This window comes from Panthera uncia, chromosome D1, assembly GCF_023721935.1.
Source record: "Panthera uncia isolate 11264 chromosome D1, Puncia_PCG_1.0, whole genome shotgun sequence".
Taxonomy (NCBI): domain Eukaryota; kingdom Metazoa; phylum Chordata; class Mammalia; order Carnivora; family Felidae; genus Panthera; species Panthera uncia.
Window position 1 is genome coordinate 9,108,371 of NC_064808.1, and position 15,219 is coordinate 9,123,589.

Here is a 15,219-nt window from a genome sequence, read left to right on the forward strand (position 1 = left end):
AACAACCTTCCCGGCAGCCCGCAGCTGGGAGAATAAATCTTCAGTCCCGAAGGGGAGGATTTGGGCGGGTGCAGCCCAGTGTGTGCAACAGATGGAGAGGACCCAGTCACCAGCTTGCCACCACTGAAACCTGTTTATTCTGCAGCCCCCATCACATTTGCCCAGCCCTCACCCCCACCCCCAGCTGCCCTCTGACCTGCTGCCCAGCACACTTCCCGGGGTGGGGCAGGGCGGGGGGGAGCATCCGTCTGGGGTACCCACCTAGACATGAATGTATCAGTGAGGTCCTAATCCCAGTGTGGTGGCAGGAATCGCAAATTTCTAGCTGGGAGCGTGGAAACCCGAGACTCAGAGATGCAAAGGATTTAGAGACCGTTTTATCCAGTAAGACATAGGCGTGTGGTGAGGAGTGAGGTCTGGGATGCCCTGCTCGGCTGTGACTAGCCCAGGGACCTTAGGTCCGGCTCCTGGGTCTGTCTAATGGGGAATCGTAACACTCCCGCCGCTCGGAGCTGTGACAATGGCAGGCTCAGGCCTCTGTGGTTTGCACTTGTGACTTGGTGCGGCCCACCCACTTTACGAAGCACCCCCGCCCCCGCCCCCCAGGATCTAATTTCAGGATGAAAGTGTCGAAGGCTGGCTGCCTCCACACTGCCCCTTCTCGAACAACCCGGCTATCGACACGGTAATGGCTAGAAGTCAGTGCCAAGTTTCTCGTGGCTATTCAATAAAGTGTGCGACTTGAGTGTTAATCCCAGTTTCCCCCTCCACAGAGCTCAAGTAAATTGTATTTATTTTGAATGTTTAAAAAAAAAAAACAAAAGCAAAGGGCGGGAGGATAGCTGTAAACGTCCTCCCCGAGGTGGTCCAAGTATAAATAATGCTTACCTGGACCCCTGCTCTCCATTCACAGCTGGGACCACAGAGGCCCGGAGAAGTGTCCTAAGGTTGTGCAAGAGTATGAGGTCTGAGCTGGGAGGAGAGCCCCGTTTCTCTGACTCCCAGTCTGGGTTTTGTCCCTTCACATCACACTTGGTTGGATTCTTCCATTGTAGTTTTAGAGACAGTATATGGTAGGGCGCTGTGATTACCCTGTTTTGGTTTGGGTTCCCCCAAGAGCAGACTTAGAGATAAATATCTGGGGGAGAGTCACTGACCTGGGGAGTGATCCCGGGGAGCACGGCAAGGGAAGGGGGCGGTGAGACAGAGACGGGAAGAAAACCAATCGCGGTGCATTACAGAGTGGGTCGCGGCTATGGGCATCTGGTACCTGGCACTTCTGCAGGCCCTCTGGGAGACCGTGTAGCACAGGCCTCGGAACTGTCCTCCTGTGGACAAAGGCATCCTCGTGCCTCTCTTGTCCCCCTCTTGCTCCCAGGCTGTTGGCTCTCCAGCATGTCCGACTGGCCAAGGCCAAGGATGGAGCTTGCCTCCTTTATACGGTCTCCCGGGCACAAGCAGGCGCTTGGAGAAGAGGTAGGGGACTGTCTGCAGAGGGCCTCCCGGCTGGCCAGGACTGCTATTACCTCACACTGTGGTCAGCACCGTCCCTTCCCAGGACCCCTGGGGGGCTCAGGGCTGTCCTCCTTCAAGCAGTGCTGATGTGACATGTTGGGAGGCCCCAGTGGAATCCAACTTGGTAAGACCGTGTTCTGCCCGAAATAAGCCCCAGGATGCATGGGCCCCTGTCCAGGGCTGGCTGGCTCCAGCAGGCTGGATGGCTGCCTTCAGGACCCCAGATGGGTAAGAGCTGCTTTTAATGAATGGGATGAGCCGGTCTGAATTCTCAGCAGCTGGTCTGAATTCTCTGACTCCAACATGCAGGGGCGGGGGTGGGGGGTTGTTCTTGGGTGTCTCCCCAAGCGCCCTGCAGTGTCCCGTACCTGGGACTCTGTGCTTAGGAGGGGTCTGAGGAGCAGTAGAGGATGCTGGAAGCCTGGTCCGCAGTGTCAGTTTCCCCAGACCTGGGGAGTTCCCAAAGGGCCACATTAGGAGACCCTGTTCAAAAGACCTGGGTTTGGAGGTTTTGTTTTGCTTTAGTTTATTTATTTTTGAGAGAGAGAGAATCCAAAGCAGGCTCCAGGCTCCGAGCTGTCAGCACAGAGCCTGACACGGGGCTCGAACCCACGAACCCTGAGATCATGACCTGAGCCAAAGTCGGATGCTTCACCGACTGAGCCACCCAGGTGCCCTGTGGGTTTGGAGGTTTTTAGATGAACAGGCTTGAGAACAAACCACAGTAGGCTTCGAATTAGGATAAACTCAGATTTAAGAGTACCTTCCCTGAATTTTAGTGTGCAGTGCGTTCACATCATTAGAAATACAAACACGTAAAACTGTATTCAGTGAGACATCTCCCCCATCCCCCTTCTACCTGGCTCCCCCTCTTCTTCCTTTTCTGGTTTCTGATTCTGGGTGTCCTTTCTCTGGTCCGGTAGGTATGTAAGTGCAAGGAAATCTTAGTTTCTTCCTTTGTAATCCAAAGACAGCATAACACAGGCCTGTTGTCACCTTTGCATGTGTGTTTTTACCTAACCGTCTCTTCTCAAGATCTTTCCCAGCACCTAGGAGAGCACGCTCATTGTAAACCTTGCCGGCCCGCACACCGAGTTGTTTAAAACCAGCCCCCCACCGGGTGGACATTTGGGTCGTTTCAAATCTTGCTCTTACAAAAGATGCTACAAAGAATAACCTTGTACTTACATCATTTTGCACGTGTGCAAGTGTATCTTTAAGAGAAATTCCCAGAAGTGATGTTACTGGGCCAGAAGGTATACGCATTTCTAATGTGGATAGATATTGCCAAATGGCGTTCCTTGGGGGCTGTACCAGTTTCCGTCCTTACCAGCAGAGAGCGTCCGGCGACGCTGTGGGTTCCACAGACCAGTGGAGCAGAGACCTAGGAGATGAAAATACAGCCCTGGACAAGCGTGAAGGGGGAGCTGCGCTCAGACCCCCAAGGCCTGCGGGGAGTGGGGAAAGACGAAGCCCGAGATTGTACAAAAGGAATGTGAATCCGTCTTATCTCGTGGGGCGAAATGGGAAGAGTCAGATCAGATACGTCAGCTCAGGGTTTCTCAGTCCAAATGGTCTGTTTAAAGGGGAGCCTTTTTAGATTCTGTCGGGATCCAGGAATCCCAGGGTGAGGAAACGGAAGAGGGGCTGGGAGGGAGGGGCTGGGCTGCAGCTGCCGGGGGCCAGGAGCAGAGTGGGAAGGGTCCAGGAAGCCGGGCCTGCATCCCCAGAGCCGAGCACACCGCCTGGCTCGTGGGAGGTGCTCCGGAAATGCCAGAAACGGAAACACAGCAGAGGAGACAAGACAGTGTGAAATTCCTCCCCAGAAACCCAAGAAGTCCACCTGTTTGTCTCGGGACCACATACGACTGGAACAGAACGCTGGTGGGGGTGGGAGCGGACCCATCTGGGTCTTACGCGTGCCCTCGGTGAAGTCAGATCCACTTCCTTGCTGTTTCCTTCCAAAAAGTCATCTTGAATTCATTGCTCAGTCAACACGTATTTATTGAGCACCTACAGTGTGCCGGGCCCTGCTCTTGACGCTGAGGCTTCAGCCGTCCCTGCCCCGGTGGATGGAAAACAAGCTCTCCCATAAATGCACGATGGCAGGTTGTGCTGAATGCCCTCACGGATGGGAGAGCCAGGCTCCGAGCCGAGTGACGGTAGTCAGGGAGGGCTTCACAGGGAAGCGCTATTTAAGCTGAGGTCAGCAGGACGCTTGGTGTTAGCAGGAGAAAAGGAGCAGCAAGCCAGGTAAAAGGGACGGAGTGTGCAGAGGTCCGGAGGTAGGGAAGACGTTTGGGCATCTGTGGAGGTGGCAAAGGGCCAGGGTGGCAGGAGCTCAGGGTGAGAGGGGTCAAAGTGAGGCAGGGAAGGTAGCTGGGGACCAGAGCATGCAAGGCTTGGAGGGCTTATTGTCTTATTCAACTGTGCAATTCCAGGGCATTAATTAAAGGTCTTCACGGGGGTGCCTGGGGGGCTCAGTTGACAGAGGGTCTGATTTGGCTCAGGTCGTGATCTCGAGGTTCGTGAGTTCGAGCCCCACATTTTGGGCTCGCTGCTGTCAGCGTGGAACGTGCCTCGGATCCTCTGTCCCTCTCTCTGTGCCCCTACCCCGCTGGCAAGCGTGCTCTCTCTCTGTCTCTCAAAAATAAACATTTAAAAAAAAAAAAAAAAGAAGGCTTTAAGCAAGGGAGCGATGTGATCAGATTTATGTTTCAAAAAGATCTTTCGGCTGTGGAAGATGGGGTAGGGAGGGTATTAGTGACAGTAGGGAGACCGGGACATCCTAGAGCCCCACATCTTATATTTGCATGGGTGACAAATGACAAATCGGGGGAGGATGGCAACCAGAGAGTTTCCAAAGCCATGTTGTCCTGCGGACCCCAAAGTCACTCCCTCTCTGCAGGGAGGCCTAGTGCCGGCCCTCAGCCTGGAATCCAGCGGCCCCCTGGCTGTGGGGGTTTTTCCCACGGTGCAGCTGAGAAGCTGGGGTCTGCAGTGGGTTCCCCAGCGAGAGAGGAACCCGGAAGGAAGCGGCATCACGCTGAGCTGAGTCAAGGTGAAAGACATCACTTTGAAGGAGCGCTTCGCCAAGCCTTTGGGAAACATGCCTTGGGCACCTCCAGGAAGCACCACCTAGAACTCTACGTGTTGCCTGCTTCTTTTGTAACTTTGTTCCTCATTGGACATTGTGCTTCCAAACCCATGGGCAGAAATGCTCTAAGGATTTCCTGTTTGCATGGCTAGGGCGGTATCTGCTAATGAGCCTGCTCACTTCCTTCTCACACCCTCGGCTCAGGGGCCTGGAACACCGTCCTCTTTAAATGACTGACAGGGCGGGGCACCTGGGTGACTCAGTCGGTTAAGCGTCCGGCTTCGGTTCAGGTCATGATCCCACGGTCCGTGAGTTTGAGCCCCGCGTCGGGCTCTGTGCTGACAGCTCGGAGCCTGGAGTCTCCTTCGGATTCTGCGGCTCCCTCTCTCTCTCACTCTGCCCCTCCCCTACTCACGCTCTGCCTCTCCCTCTTCCAAAAATAAATAAGCATTAAAAAAATAAATAAAAAATAAGTTTAACTCATTGATGGGAAAATGGACCCGTTCAGTTATCTGTACCCAGAGTGAGAGGCTCGAGGGGTTTTCAGGCGTTGGTCTGGATCAAGCAGCTGACCAATAGAGAGCAGCCCAGTAGATTTGGGGGTGTCAGCTTTGGTCACCCCTCCGACCCTTGCCTGGCCTGGCCTGCTTAGGAATGTCGGTGGAAAGCTACCTGCCCTCGATCTCTTTCTTTTTCTATCTCTTACTGCCTTTGGGAGAAAGAAGTTGACTCCCTCACCAAGAACCTTGGTGCCCTGTTCCACGAGGAGGCAACAGGCCTGGCATTTCTGGTGCCTGTCTTTACACGACGCTCCCAGCCAAACCCGCAGAGGGCTGTTCATCTTCCTGACTCGATCATGGGGTGTGAACCACTGTCACTGCTTGGTGGGGTCCAAGCGGATGTGGTCATCTTGTCCCCCTGGCCTGGCGTTCTAACCCCGATGGTGCGGCGAGAAATACGAAGAGAAGAGACTGCACAGAGCGTGTTTCAGGAGGTGGGGTTTTTATTCTACGTTATTGGTATGATAGGGAACAGGGCCAAGATTCCGCCTCCACGATCCCATAGGAAGAACAATCAGGAGAATTATATACATCTAGAGTGGACAACAAAGGCTGGATCTTCCTGGGGACGTGGCGGGAAAGACGCAGGCTTAGGCCACGGGGGCCAGGCCGACCTGGTTGTTTGCCCTGTCGAAGACGGCAAAGTACTGGCGGATGAAGACGTCACCCAGGATCCAGAGCTCTCCGGAGGCGGTGGGGAGGTTCATGCCCTGGAGGCCGCTGATACAGCCCTGCTGGCTCTGGAGAAGAGGAGAAGGAAGCTGGAGATGGGACACTGGCTCGGCAGTGACAAGGCACTGGGGACTAAGCCGCAGGCAGCGCGGGCCGCCGCAAGGCACGCGCAAGGAGCGGCGTCCTGGCTGGCGTCCGGGGACGTGGCTCTTCTCGGCCGGGGGTCGGCCTGTATAAACTGCTCATTCTACTATTGGTTTCCAGGGATTACTAGACATTATCCAGTGTTTCTGGCAGCTGTACAGACCCTGACATCAGCATCGGGGCTGAGGGGTTTAGGGAAAACTCAGCCGCCGTGAAGGATTTTGGAAGCTGGGGTGACACAGCCTTTTCTCATTATTCTGACCCCCTCCAGTGGCAAAGGGGATCGGCTGTTAGTCCTTTTCATTTACTGGGGCACCGGGCCACAACCTTGGCTGCGCGCTAGAATCACCTGGGGGGCTTAGGAAAACCCCACTGTTTAGGCCCCGCCCCCTACTAATGAATCAGCATGCCTGGGGGACCGGCCCCCGGACCTCAGCACTTCTTGCTGAATAGCCTCGAGTCACTGGGCAAAACTAGTTTTCCCCCTGGCTTCCTAACAGGCGGTGCGTCGCCCCCCCCCCCCCCCCCCCCCCCCCGCCTCGTGGCTTGTAATCTACCAAGTAAAGATTTGTTACTTCACAAGCCCCCGCCCTGCGGAAGGTGCGATTTCCATTTGCTCGACCTTTTTCGCGCCTTTGATGTGGTCGCTCCGACCTGATCACCCTCACCACCCTCGGAGGATGGGGGAAGCTGGCGTCTCTAGTTTTTAGACCAGGAAACTGAGGCCGGGAGCGGCTGCCGCTTGCTCAGACTCCGCGAGCCAGTAATTGGCACCCAGCTTGGACTCAGGTGTGCAGCTAGAAACCCTCTCTTCCCGCCACGGGCCTTTGCCTCACTTTTGCCCTGTTGGGGGAGGGGCGCTGCACCCACAGTTTCATGCCTGCAGCTGTTTACAAGGTATCCTATTTTCTCTGGAGGCTGTCCAGAGCAGCCTTCAGCTTCCTCTTGTGGAAGCGCCCTTTCCCTTGTGCAAAAGCCGGGGGCGGGGTGTGGGGCGCGGTGTGGTAGCTGGCCGCGTTCCCTGCAGGCACACCTAGGTGGCTGGCCCAGAGCCCCCTTACCTGCAGGATGTAGGCACTGGGAGGCAGTGGGTACTCATTGCCGTTGATGGTGAAGACGATGTCGGGCAGGTTGTTGATGGCTGAGCAGCTGATCCCCATCTGGAAAGAGTTGAGGGTTAGGAGGACTTGGGTTTCTTCTGCGTGGCGGACAGACCCGCCACTTGGGTCCAGAACAGGGCAGTCAGGGCCGGACTCACCTGGCCGTATGAGTTCTGGCTGGCTCCAATGTCGCTCTGGATGTTGGCAATGGCGTTGCTTGGGCCGGTCAGCAGAGAGGTGCCTGTGTCAACGATGGCCTGGCAGCCCCCGTTACAAGCGATGGACTGTCCGTTCATGGTGATGCTACACATGGATGAGATACAAGGAAGGGTCCCCTGAGTCCCCGGGGGGTAGATCTCCCCAAGGAGGAGCCAGGTGGCCCCAGAGGGTCCCCTCCTTCCCTCCACAGGCCAACACATAAAATTCCAGCTTCTCCATCGTGCATTCAGTTACTCAACAAATATTGACCGAGTGCCTGCCCTGTGCTAGGCGTGGGGGATGCAAAACCGGACAGCCGCACGGTTCCAGGCTGCGGGGAGCTCACGGTCGAGGAGGAGCAGGACACGTGGCAGGGGAACAGAAGCATGATCCAGGGGGCAAAGGGGGTGGTGCCGAGCAATCAGGGAGGGCTTCTCAGGGAAGCGGACACCCAGCGGTTGCTAGGGAGGTACAGAGCGGGAGGAGGACATCACAGGCGGGGAGTGACAGAGATACGGAGCAGGGGCAGGAGGTAGAGGAAGTGAGGGACTTTTAGCCATGGCTGCGGCAGGTGCAAGGTAACCCTACGTGCCCGTTTGCCCAGGACAGTCCCGGTTTTAGCACTGTAAGTCTGGCGTCCCAGGGAAATGCTCATTCTTGGGCAAACCTGTGTAGGTGGTTACCCTAAGAGGCCAGCGGGGTGACAAACAGCTGGGGAATGAGGCTGCTTGGGGGAGGGGCAGGCTCCAAAGGGGGCAGTGGTGGGGGGGAATGAATGCCCTGCAATGAGCCCCCTCGCCCTAGGGTGGGAGGAGTGACTGCCAGTTCAGGGTCTCCTCAGTGCTGGGGTGTGTGGACAAGGATGCTGGTAGGTTGTCCTGTCTGTTCGACGGGAAGGAAAGTGGCTATGTCATCCTTGCAGAACATCTTGAGGCGGGTGGGGAGGGTCCCCAATAGCTCGCCTCCTCCAGTGAGGCGTCTTTCTTGGGATCTCTCTGGCTTGGCCAACTTCTCCTTTCTCCCACTGGGGTACCTCTCCCTGGGCCGGCTGTTTGGCTGTTCCAGGGGGATTCTAGAAAGCTCAGTTAACTAGGAATCTATATGCAATGGAGATCCAGGGCCCCTGCCAGGATGTTGCCCCGTCCAGTGTTCTCACCTGTCCACGGAGATCTGCCAATAACCCTCGACGGAAACAGGGATCCAGTTCAGATTTCCAGTGTAGTAAGAAGAATCGATGCCACCGAACATCACCACGCTGCCACTCTGGTCATTGCTGGGGGTGGGGGGTGGGGCGGAGATAGGGATTCATCCATTCATTCATTCATTGATCTGAACATCTGCCATTTGTGTCCTAAGAGCCACGCCCACGATTGAGCTCTTGCCAGTCCCAGGAGCCGTGATCCTTACACCAAGGCCCCTGAGTGGTCGCTACTGTTATTTCCGCTTCACAGCGAGGAAACCGAGGCTCAAAGAAGCGAGGCAACTTGCCCAAGGCCACACAGCCAGCGAGTGCCCGAACCGAGACCAAGACCAGAGCCCCGGTCTTTCTGGTTCCAACGCGTGTGGTTTCTGCCGCATATTCGCCCTCACTGCCGTGCATGCAGGGGCGCCTGGGCGGCTCAGTGGGTTAAGCGTCCAGACTCTCGGTTTCGGCTCGGGTCACGACCTCACGGTGTGTGAGATCGAGCCCCGCATTGGGCTCTGTGCCGGCAGTGCGGGGCCTGCTTGGGGGGTCTGTCTCTCCCTCTCTCTCTGTGCCTCTCGCGCTCTCTGTCTTGCTCCCAAAATAAATAAGCTTAAGAAATAAAAAAAAAAAAAAAAAAAAGGGAAGAAAAGAAGCAGATGCGTGTCTGCTCGTAAGGATTTGACAGTGTAGTTCACAGGTTCTCAGACAGGGGCGGTTTCTAATTTGCTCATGTCTGGGATGCTTTGATTGTCATGATCCAGTGGCCGTAAGGGGGTGCCACTGAGAGCTAGTAGATAGAGGGAAGCCACTAAACATCTTAAAATGCCCAGGAGAGCCCCAACAGAAGGAGTTATCGGGTCTAAAATGTCCATAGTGCTGTGATTGAGAAACCCTGACCTCTCTTATGGGTAGCACCCATAAAGGCAGGCTGTGTTTAAGAGCCGACTTGAATATTAAGGGTCCCAGAGGAAAAACAGATGAACGGTTCCTCCTGTTGTAAATTGCAGGGGTCCTTGTGACCGGGACATTCTCTTTCTAAATCTCTGCAGTTTCGGGTTAGATAGGGAAGCGAAGGTGGGTGACTCCAAGAAATTAACCACAAAAGAACTGGCCCCAGATATAATGGTCCCCACTCACCTAACCCCACCCCAGCTCCCTGCAAACCTCTGACCGTGCAATGCAACGCAGGGAGGTTATAGGGGGACAGTTAACAGCTCAAGAAAAACATCGACCACGACCAATCGCTTCGAAAGAGAAGGATGTGTCACAAGAAAGCCGAGTGTCTCAGGAAAATTGATGACACCCTCTGATATTCTTGCATAAACCTCTCCTCAATCGAACCAACCCTTGGTGTATTCTGTATTCATTCTTGGAATTAACTCATAGCCACAACCGGAACCTAGATTTGGTTAACTAACAGAGGAAACCTGCTTTCATCATTTAAAAGTTCCCTCGTTGAAGCCACTAGCCCTATTTTCCAGCCTTGGACAGCCCCCTGTGGGGCCAGGTGGCTGTGACCGCCCCCCCCAACCCCTGCCCAACTTACCCGCTCAGGTAGACTGAGAAGAGATCCTGTGAAACCAGCCCCTCATTCCACATGTTGTCAAAGACGGGTGTGGCCCCGGAGGCGGAGATCTGGGGGTAGGCCAGGCCCAGGATGCCATCGAAGGGAGCGTAGTACAGGAAGGAGCCGGGCTCAGTCTCACTCAGGCCGAAGATCTGGTTGGTGTCTGAGATGCCTCCGACCTGGATCAGGGGAAACCACGATGTTTGCGGTCAGCGCGGGTTGGCTGAGCACTGTGGGGACCAGCCCTGGGCCCAGGGGGTCCCTGGTTCATTTTGAGTAGGAATTGGCTTCCAGGGTGGCAGGCGGGAAGGAAGGGAGGAGGGCCGTCCCCGGGAAGGCTTGTTATTCCTGTGGAAGTAACCATTGAGACTGATCTCCAGATGGCCACAGTCTGTGGAGTGAGAATTTGCTGCAGAGCAGATGGCCACCGTGTGTGTGTGTGTGTGTGTGTGTGCGTGCGCGCGCACGAGTGTGTGCACGCTCTAGCTTCTGATGATTGGATGCAAAGGAGACCGCAGGCAAGTCACAGCCCCTGACCCCTGCTGCACCTGCAGGGGCTGGGGTGGGGTGGGGTGCTTGTGAAGCTCTCGTGACTCAGGGGGGCTGCAGGTGGAGGGTGAGGAGAGGAAGGAGGTGCTGAAAGAGAACTGAGCCTTTGTGCCTTCCGCTCTTGGCCCCCACCCACCATTCAACTTGGGGGTGCTTGAGGTTGGCCTGTGGCTCTGGGAATCCACTCCCTTACCCGCTACTACCCACCCCCCTAGAAATGTCTGTGACATCTCTGCCACTTTCCCCCCCTGCATCCCCTCTCAGGTTACTTTTGTGATCACTGAGCCCTCCATCGCTTGAATAAGCTGGCTCTGGGGGAGGGGGTGCACCGTGGTCCCCAGGGTCCTCGGAAGATGGCTCCGGGGCTGGGCAGGGTGAGGCAGCCGGCCGGCAGGTGCTCACCTGGACGGTGTCGTATCCCAGGATGCCTGTCATGCTGCCGGTGCCATAGGCGATGGAGACTGGCTGGTTGGTGGCCTGGTAGGTGGAGGACTCCTGAGGGTTGAAGCGCTTGTGGTTGGCTGCCGGGGCAAGAAGTCACAATGTCAAGTTCGAAAAGCTGAGCAAGAGTCATGGGCTGAGAGTGTGTTCCTTGGGGGCAGGGGGTGCCTTGGTTCTGGGTGGGGCTTTGGAGGAGAAATGTAACCCTCGCCCCAGGTTTCGGAGCCTAAGCATGCCCATGTTCCACTTGTGTCTGGTTGGGCCAGTAGGGACCCTGTCACTGAGGGCAGGTCCCCAGCAGACCTCACGGTCTTCCCAAGGTCGCCCAGGCTAACACTGAACAGAGCAGGCTCATGGCTGTCCGCGGGGCCTAGCCCTTTCAAGTTCTCTCTGCCGGTGGACCGGGCTCCGTGAGGGCAGGGACCGCGTGTGATTCACGCCGTTCTCCCTGGGCCCCCGAGTCCAGTGCTTGGCGCCTAGTAGCTGCTCAGGAAATGCCTGCCGAGTGAATCCCTGAGTGACTCCCCCCAGGCTTCAACCCTAGTGGAAGCCCCTGGGTGTTCAGGGCTCCAGGTCAGTTGGTCCCCGAGAACCCGGGCAGGGCAGGGCCAGGCACTCACTGCAGGCAGGACTCTTGCAGTAGACAGAAGGCACCCACAGGTTGGAGGAGCCGGTGTCGAAGATGACGGTGAACTGCTGAGGGGGGGTGCCGATGCCGATGGTGCCGAAGTACTCCATCTGCCAGGGTGGGACAGCACAGCTCAGTGACCGCTCCCCAGCCTGGCCTCCCCGGGGACTATGTCGGGGTGGGCTCTTCAGCCCACCTCCCACCTTTCCCTTCACCGTTCTGCCGGCCTTTCTCTCCCTGTCCAATGCATCCATCCTTCAAGGCCCAGCCTGGCCTCCCCCTCCGCCTGGAAGTCTTCCCTGATTGCTCCTCTGTTACCCTCTGATTGTTCTCTTCTAAGCACCATGAACACCTGATGATTATCGGCTGTCCCCTCTTCATTCAGCTCTTGTCTGGTATATCTTAGTGTCGTAGTCCTAGAGAACGTTCGCACGTTCTTGGACAGGGGGTAGAAACTTACAGCACCCATCAGAGTCTAGGCTGAACTGCTTTGCATTTAAACTGCTGACGGGGAGGTAAATAAATCCCCTCACGATGGGGCACCCCTCGAGGCGTCTGATTCCTAAATCTCGGTGTGTGTAGCAGGTTCAAGAAAGCACAGAGTCAGGATTGTTATTCTCAGTGGCAGCGCCTTCTCCCTTCCCAGCTCTGTTCCAGCCCCGTGAAGCTTGCCGTTCTTTGATGATGATGTCAAGCTCATTCCCCTCCCAGGGCCTTTGCACTTGCTATTTCTTATGCCGGGCAAATGTTTATTCTAGATCTTTCCTCGGCTGGCGCCCTCTCACCACTCATTCAGTGCTCCAGTCGACTGTCACCTCTGCCAGGAGGCCCTCCCTGACCGCTTTATCTAAATATGCCCTTCCCTCATGGTTCTCCTTCCCCTTACTCTAATTAGTTCTTCTTTGTGACCCCGGTCATTACCTGAAATTATCTTAGATACTTGTCTCTTACTTGCCTTTCCCTCTAGAACACAAGCTCTAGGAACTTTGTTTATCCACCATTGTTTCCTTAGCTCCTTGCGCCGAGCCTCTGGCACATAGTAGGTGCTTCATAAATATTTGTGAAGTGAATAGGTGGGCTAATTTTACCAAGCTCTTGCCAAAGGCCAGGCCCTGTGCTAAGCACTCCAAAACCCCACGAGAAACAAAAAACAAAAACGAAAACAAACCCCCTTCCCCCACAAAAGGCAGACAAAACCAAAGAACATTATTGCATTAATTACTTACAGCAACCCCCCGAAGGTAGATATTAGTGGTTCTGTTTTACAGACAAGGACACTTGAGGCTCACTCAGAATTTAAATGACTCGCCCAAGGTCACACGGCCCCTCAGCCCTATGGCCTAACTTTCACCAGGTCTGGCAGATTTCACAGGCTACGCTCTTAACGACCGGCAAGCTTGCTTCATAGCCGTGGCCCAGTGCCACGTACACTGGGGACACGACATCTCCTAAGGGGCAGGGTGTTGCCATTGGGTCCCAGATGGAAGAGTCAGAGTGATCTTCCTGAAACTCCAGTCCGATCGTGTCGACCCTCCCGGTGAAGACAACTGAGTGGCGGTTGAGGAAACAGACTCTGATTTGGCTACGCTCACCGACCCCTCAGTCCTCCATCGTGCCTCTCTCTCTAGCTCTCTGCTCTCCCTGAACACCGGCCTCCTTTCCTCGCATGCGCTCTGTCCCCCGCTGTCCCGAGGTCTGGCACACGCCGTCAGCCCTCTGGGACGCTCTCCTGTCCCCTGGAAACCCCCGTTGTTCCTTCCCTGCTTGTCCCGGCCACACCCTCACAGTGTGAGACCGTCACTGAGCCGGGGTTGTGAGGCTCACTGGGGACCGTCTGTGTGTCCCTCCTAAGACTGTGAGCTCCTTGAGCGCAGGGGCTGTGCCCCTGGGCCCAGCACGGTCCCTGACACGTAGAGAGGTGCCCCGTATGCATAAACACCGGAGGAAAGAGTGAATGAATGGCAACAGCTCTGACGGTGACTTCCTGCCCTCCCTGGGCCTCTGGGATCCCGGACGCAGACCCCGCGGTCACTGCCTGGGGGTCCGGAGCGCTGGCCCATCCTCCGAGCTGCCCGGTTGCCGGCCCGTGCACTCACATCCATGTAGTTTTCCAGGGGCTGGGCGGCTATCAAGGTGGCGGACTCATCGTGGAAGTACTTGTTGGCTGGGTTGAAGCTGTACTTCTTCAGGAAGTCATCCAGGAGGCCGTGCTCGATCAGATTCTCCCTCAAGGTCTTCTTCTTGGTGAGGGGAACCCTGTGGCAGAGCAGTTGCAAAGGGGGGGTGGGGGTTGGCAGGAGGAAGAGGAATCGGGCGAGGAGTCGGCCCGTGCGGTGCCGCGGAAGCCTCGGAAGGCCGAGGAAGCTGGCCCGGGAGAGGACGAAGAAGGGAGGCCGAGGCGGGGGTGGGAGACGCTTCTCTTTTTGGCACGCTAAGGCAAAGAGGTTAAGCGGTTGCCCGAAGTCGCCGGGCACCCAGCCGTGGCCAGGCTGGAGCCCCACGTCGGCAGGGCTGCGTCCCCAAGAAGGCAGAGAGAGAGACAAGAAGGGAGACTGGAGCCAGTGGAACAGAGTGGAGTCGGATGGGGGGAGAGGGGAGGAAGGAAATCGTGAGGCGGGGAGGAAGACAGCAGGAGGAGATGGCTGTTCCTCGGGCAGCGCGGCCCCGGACTCACTTGACGATGACACACTCAGAGAGTGCCACCAAGCTGAGCAGCAGCAGCCACTTCATGGTTCTCGTCGGTCCCGATCTCCGGAGAAGGGTAGATGGGTGGAAAGTGTACCGCAGTCCACGGGAGCTGCTGCTTATATACAGCCCAGGTCCTTGGGGATCAGCCTTATCGGCCTCCCAATGTCACCCCTTATCGTAACCCCAAACAGAAAAGTTCCCGATAAGACGGTCCCCGCCCCCGAGCTCTGTTCTGAGAAGTTTCCAATGAAGTAGATTTCCATTGTAACCATAGCCCGCAGTTGGGATGGACCTGGGGGGGGGGGGGGAGCGGCAAGCTATGGAGGGGTGGCCTATTTCTTACATGGAATCCATTAAAATGTGACAACTTGAATATTTTGACAGAATGGGTCTAAAGTGCACTTAACCTGGAACGGATGCGGAGGAAGCTCGTCACCCCCCACTTTGCCCCTGTGGCACAGGGGCTGGGGTTCTCAGGGGATGGTTCCCCACCCGGTGATGGGCCACGTTCCTGTAGCTGCTAGCCCAAAACACATTCCTAGGTTGGTGGCTTGGGACTCAGGACACATTTCTTTCTTTTTCTTTTATTTTTTTAATGTTTATTTAGTTTTTGAGAGAGAGAGAGAGAGAGAGAGAGAGAGAGAGAGAGGGAGAGAGAGAGACAGGGCGTGAGTGGGGAGGGGCAGAGAGAGAGAGGGAGACCCAGAATCCGAAGCAGGCTCCAGGCTCCGAGCTGTCAGCCCAGAGCCCGACGCGGGGCTCGAACCCACAAGCCGTGAGATCATGACCTGAGCGGAAGTCAGACGCTTAACTGACTGAGCCAGCCGGGCGCCCCTCAGGACACATTTCTGCCCAGAAATGTCCTCATAAGGGT

General features: G+C 56.2%; 1 protein-coding gene across 1 annotated transcript; it reads right to left on the reverse strand.

Moving 5' to 3' along the window:
* Window positions 1-5,424: 5,424 nt before the first annotated feature.
* Window positions 5,425-14,387, reverse strand: LOC125932763 (pepsin A). The gene is made up of 9 exons (XM_049645297.1): window positions 14,332-14,387; window positions 13,754-13,913; window positions 11,650-11,767; window positions 10,991-11,109; window positions 10,019-10,218; window positions 8,443-8,559; window positions 7,247-7,391; window positions 7,050-7,148; window positions 5,425-5,912 (listed from the first exon to the last, which is right to left on the reverse strand). Exons 1-9 carry the CDS (start codon window positions 14,385-14,387, stop codon window positions 5,763-5,765), a joined length of 1,164 nt encoding a protein of 387 aa, XP_049501254.1. The 3' UTR covers window positions 5,425-5,762.
* Window positions 14,388-15,219: the final 832 nt, after the last annotated feature.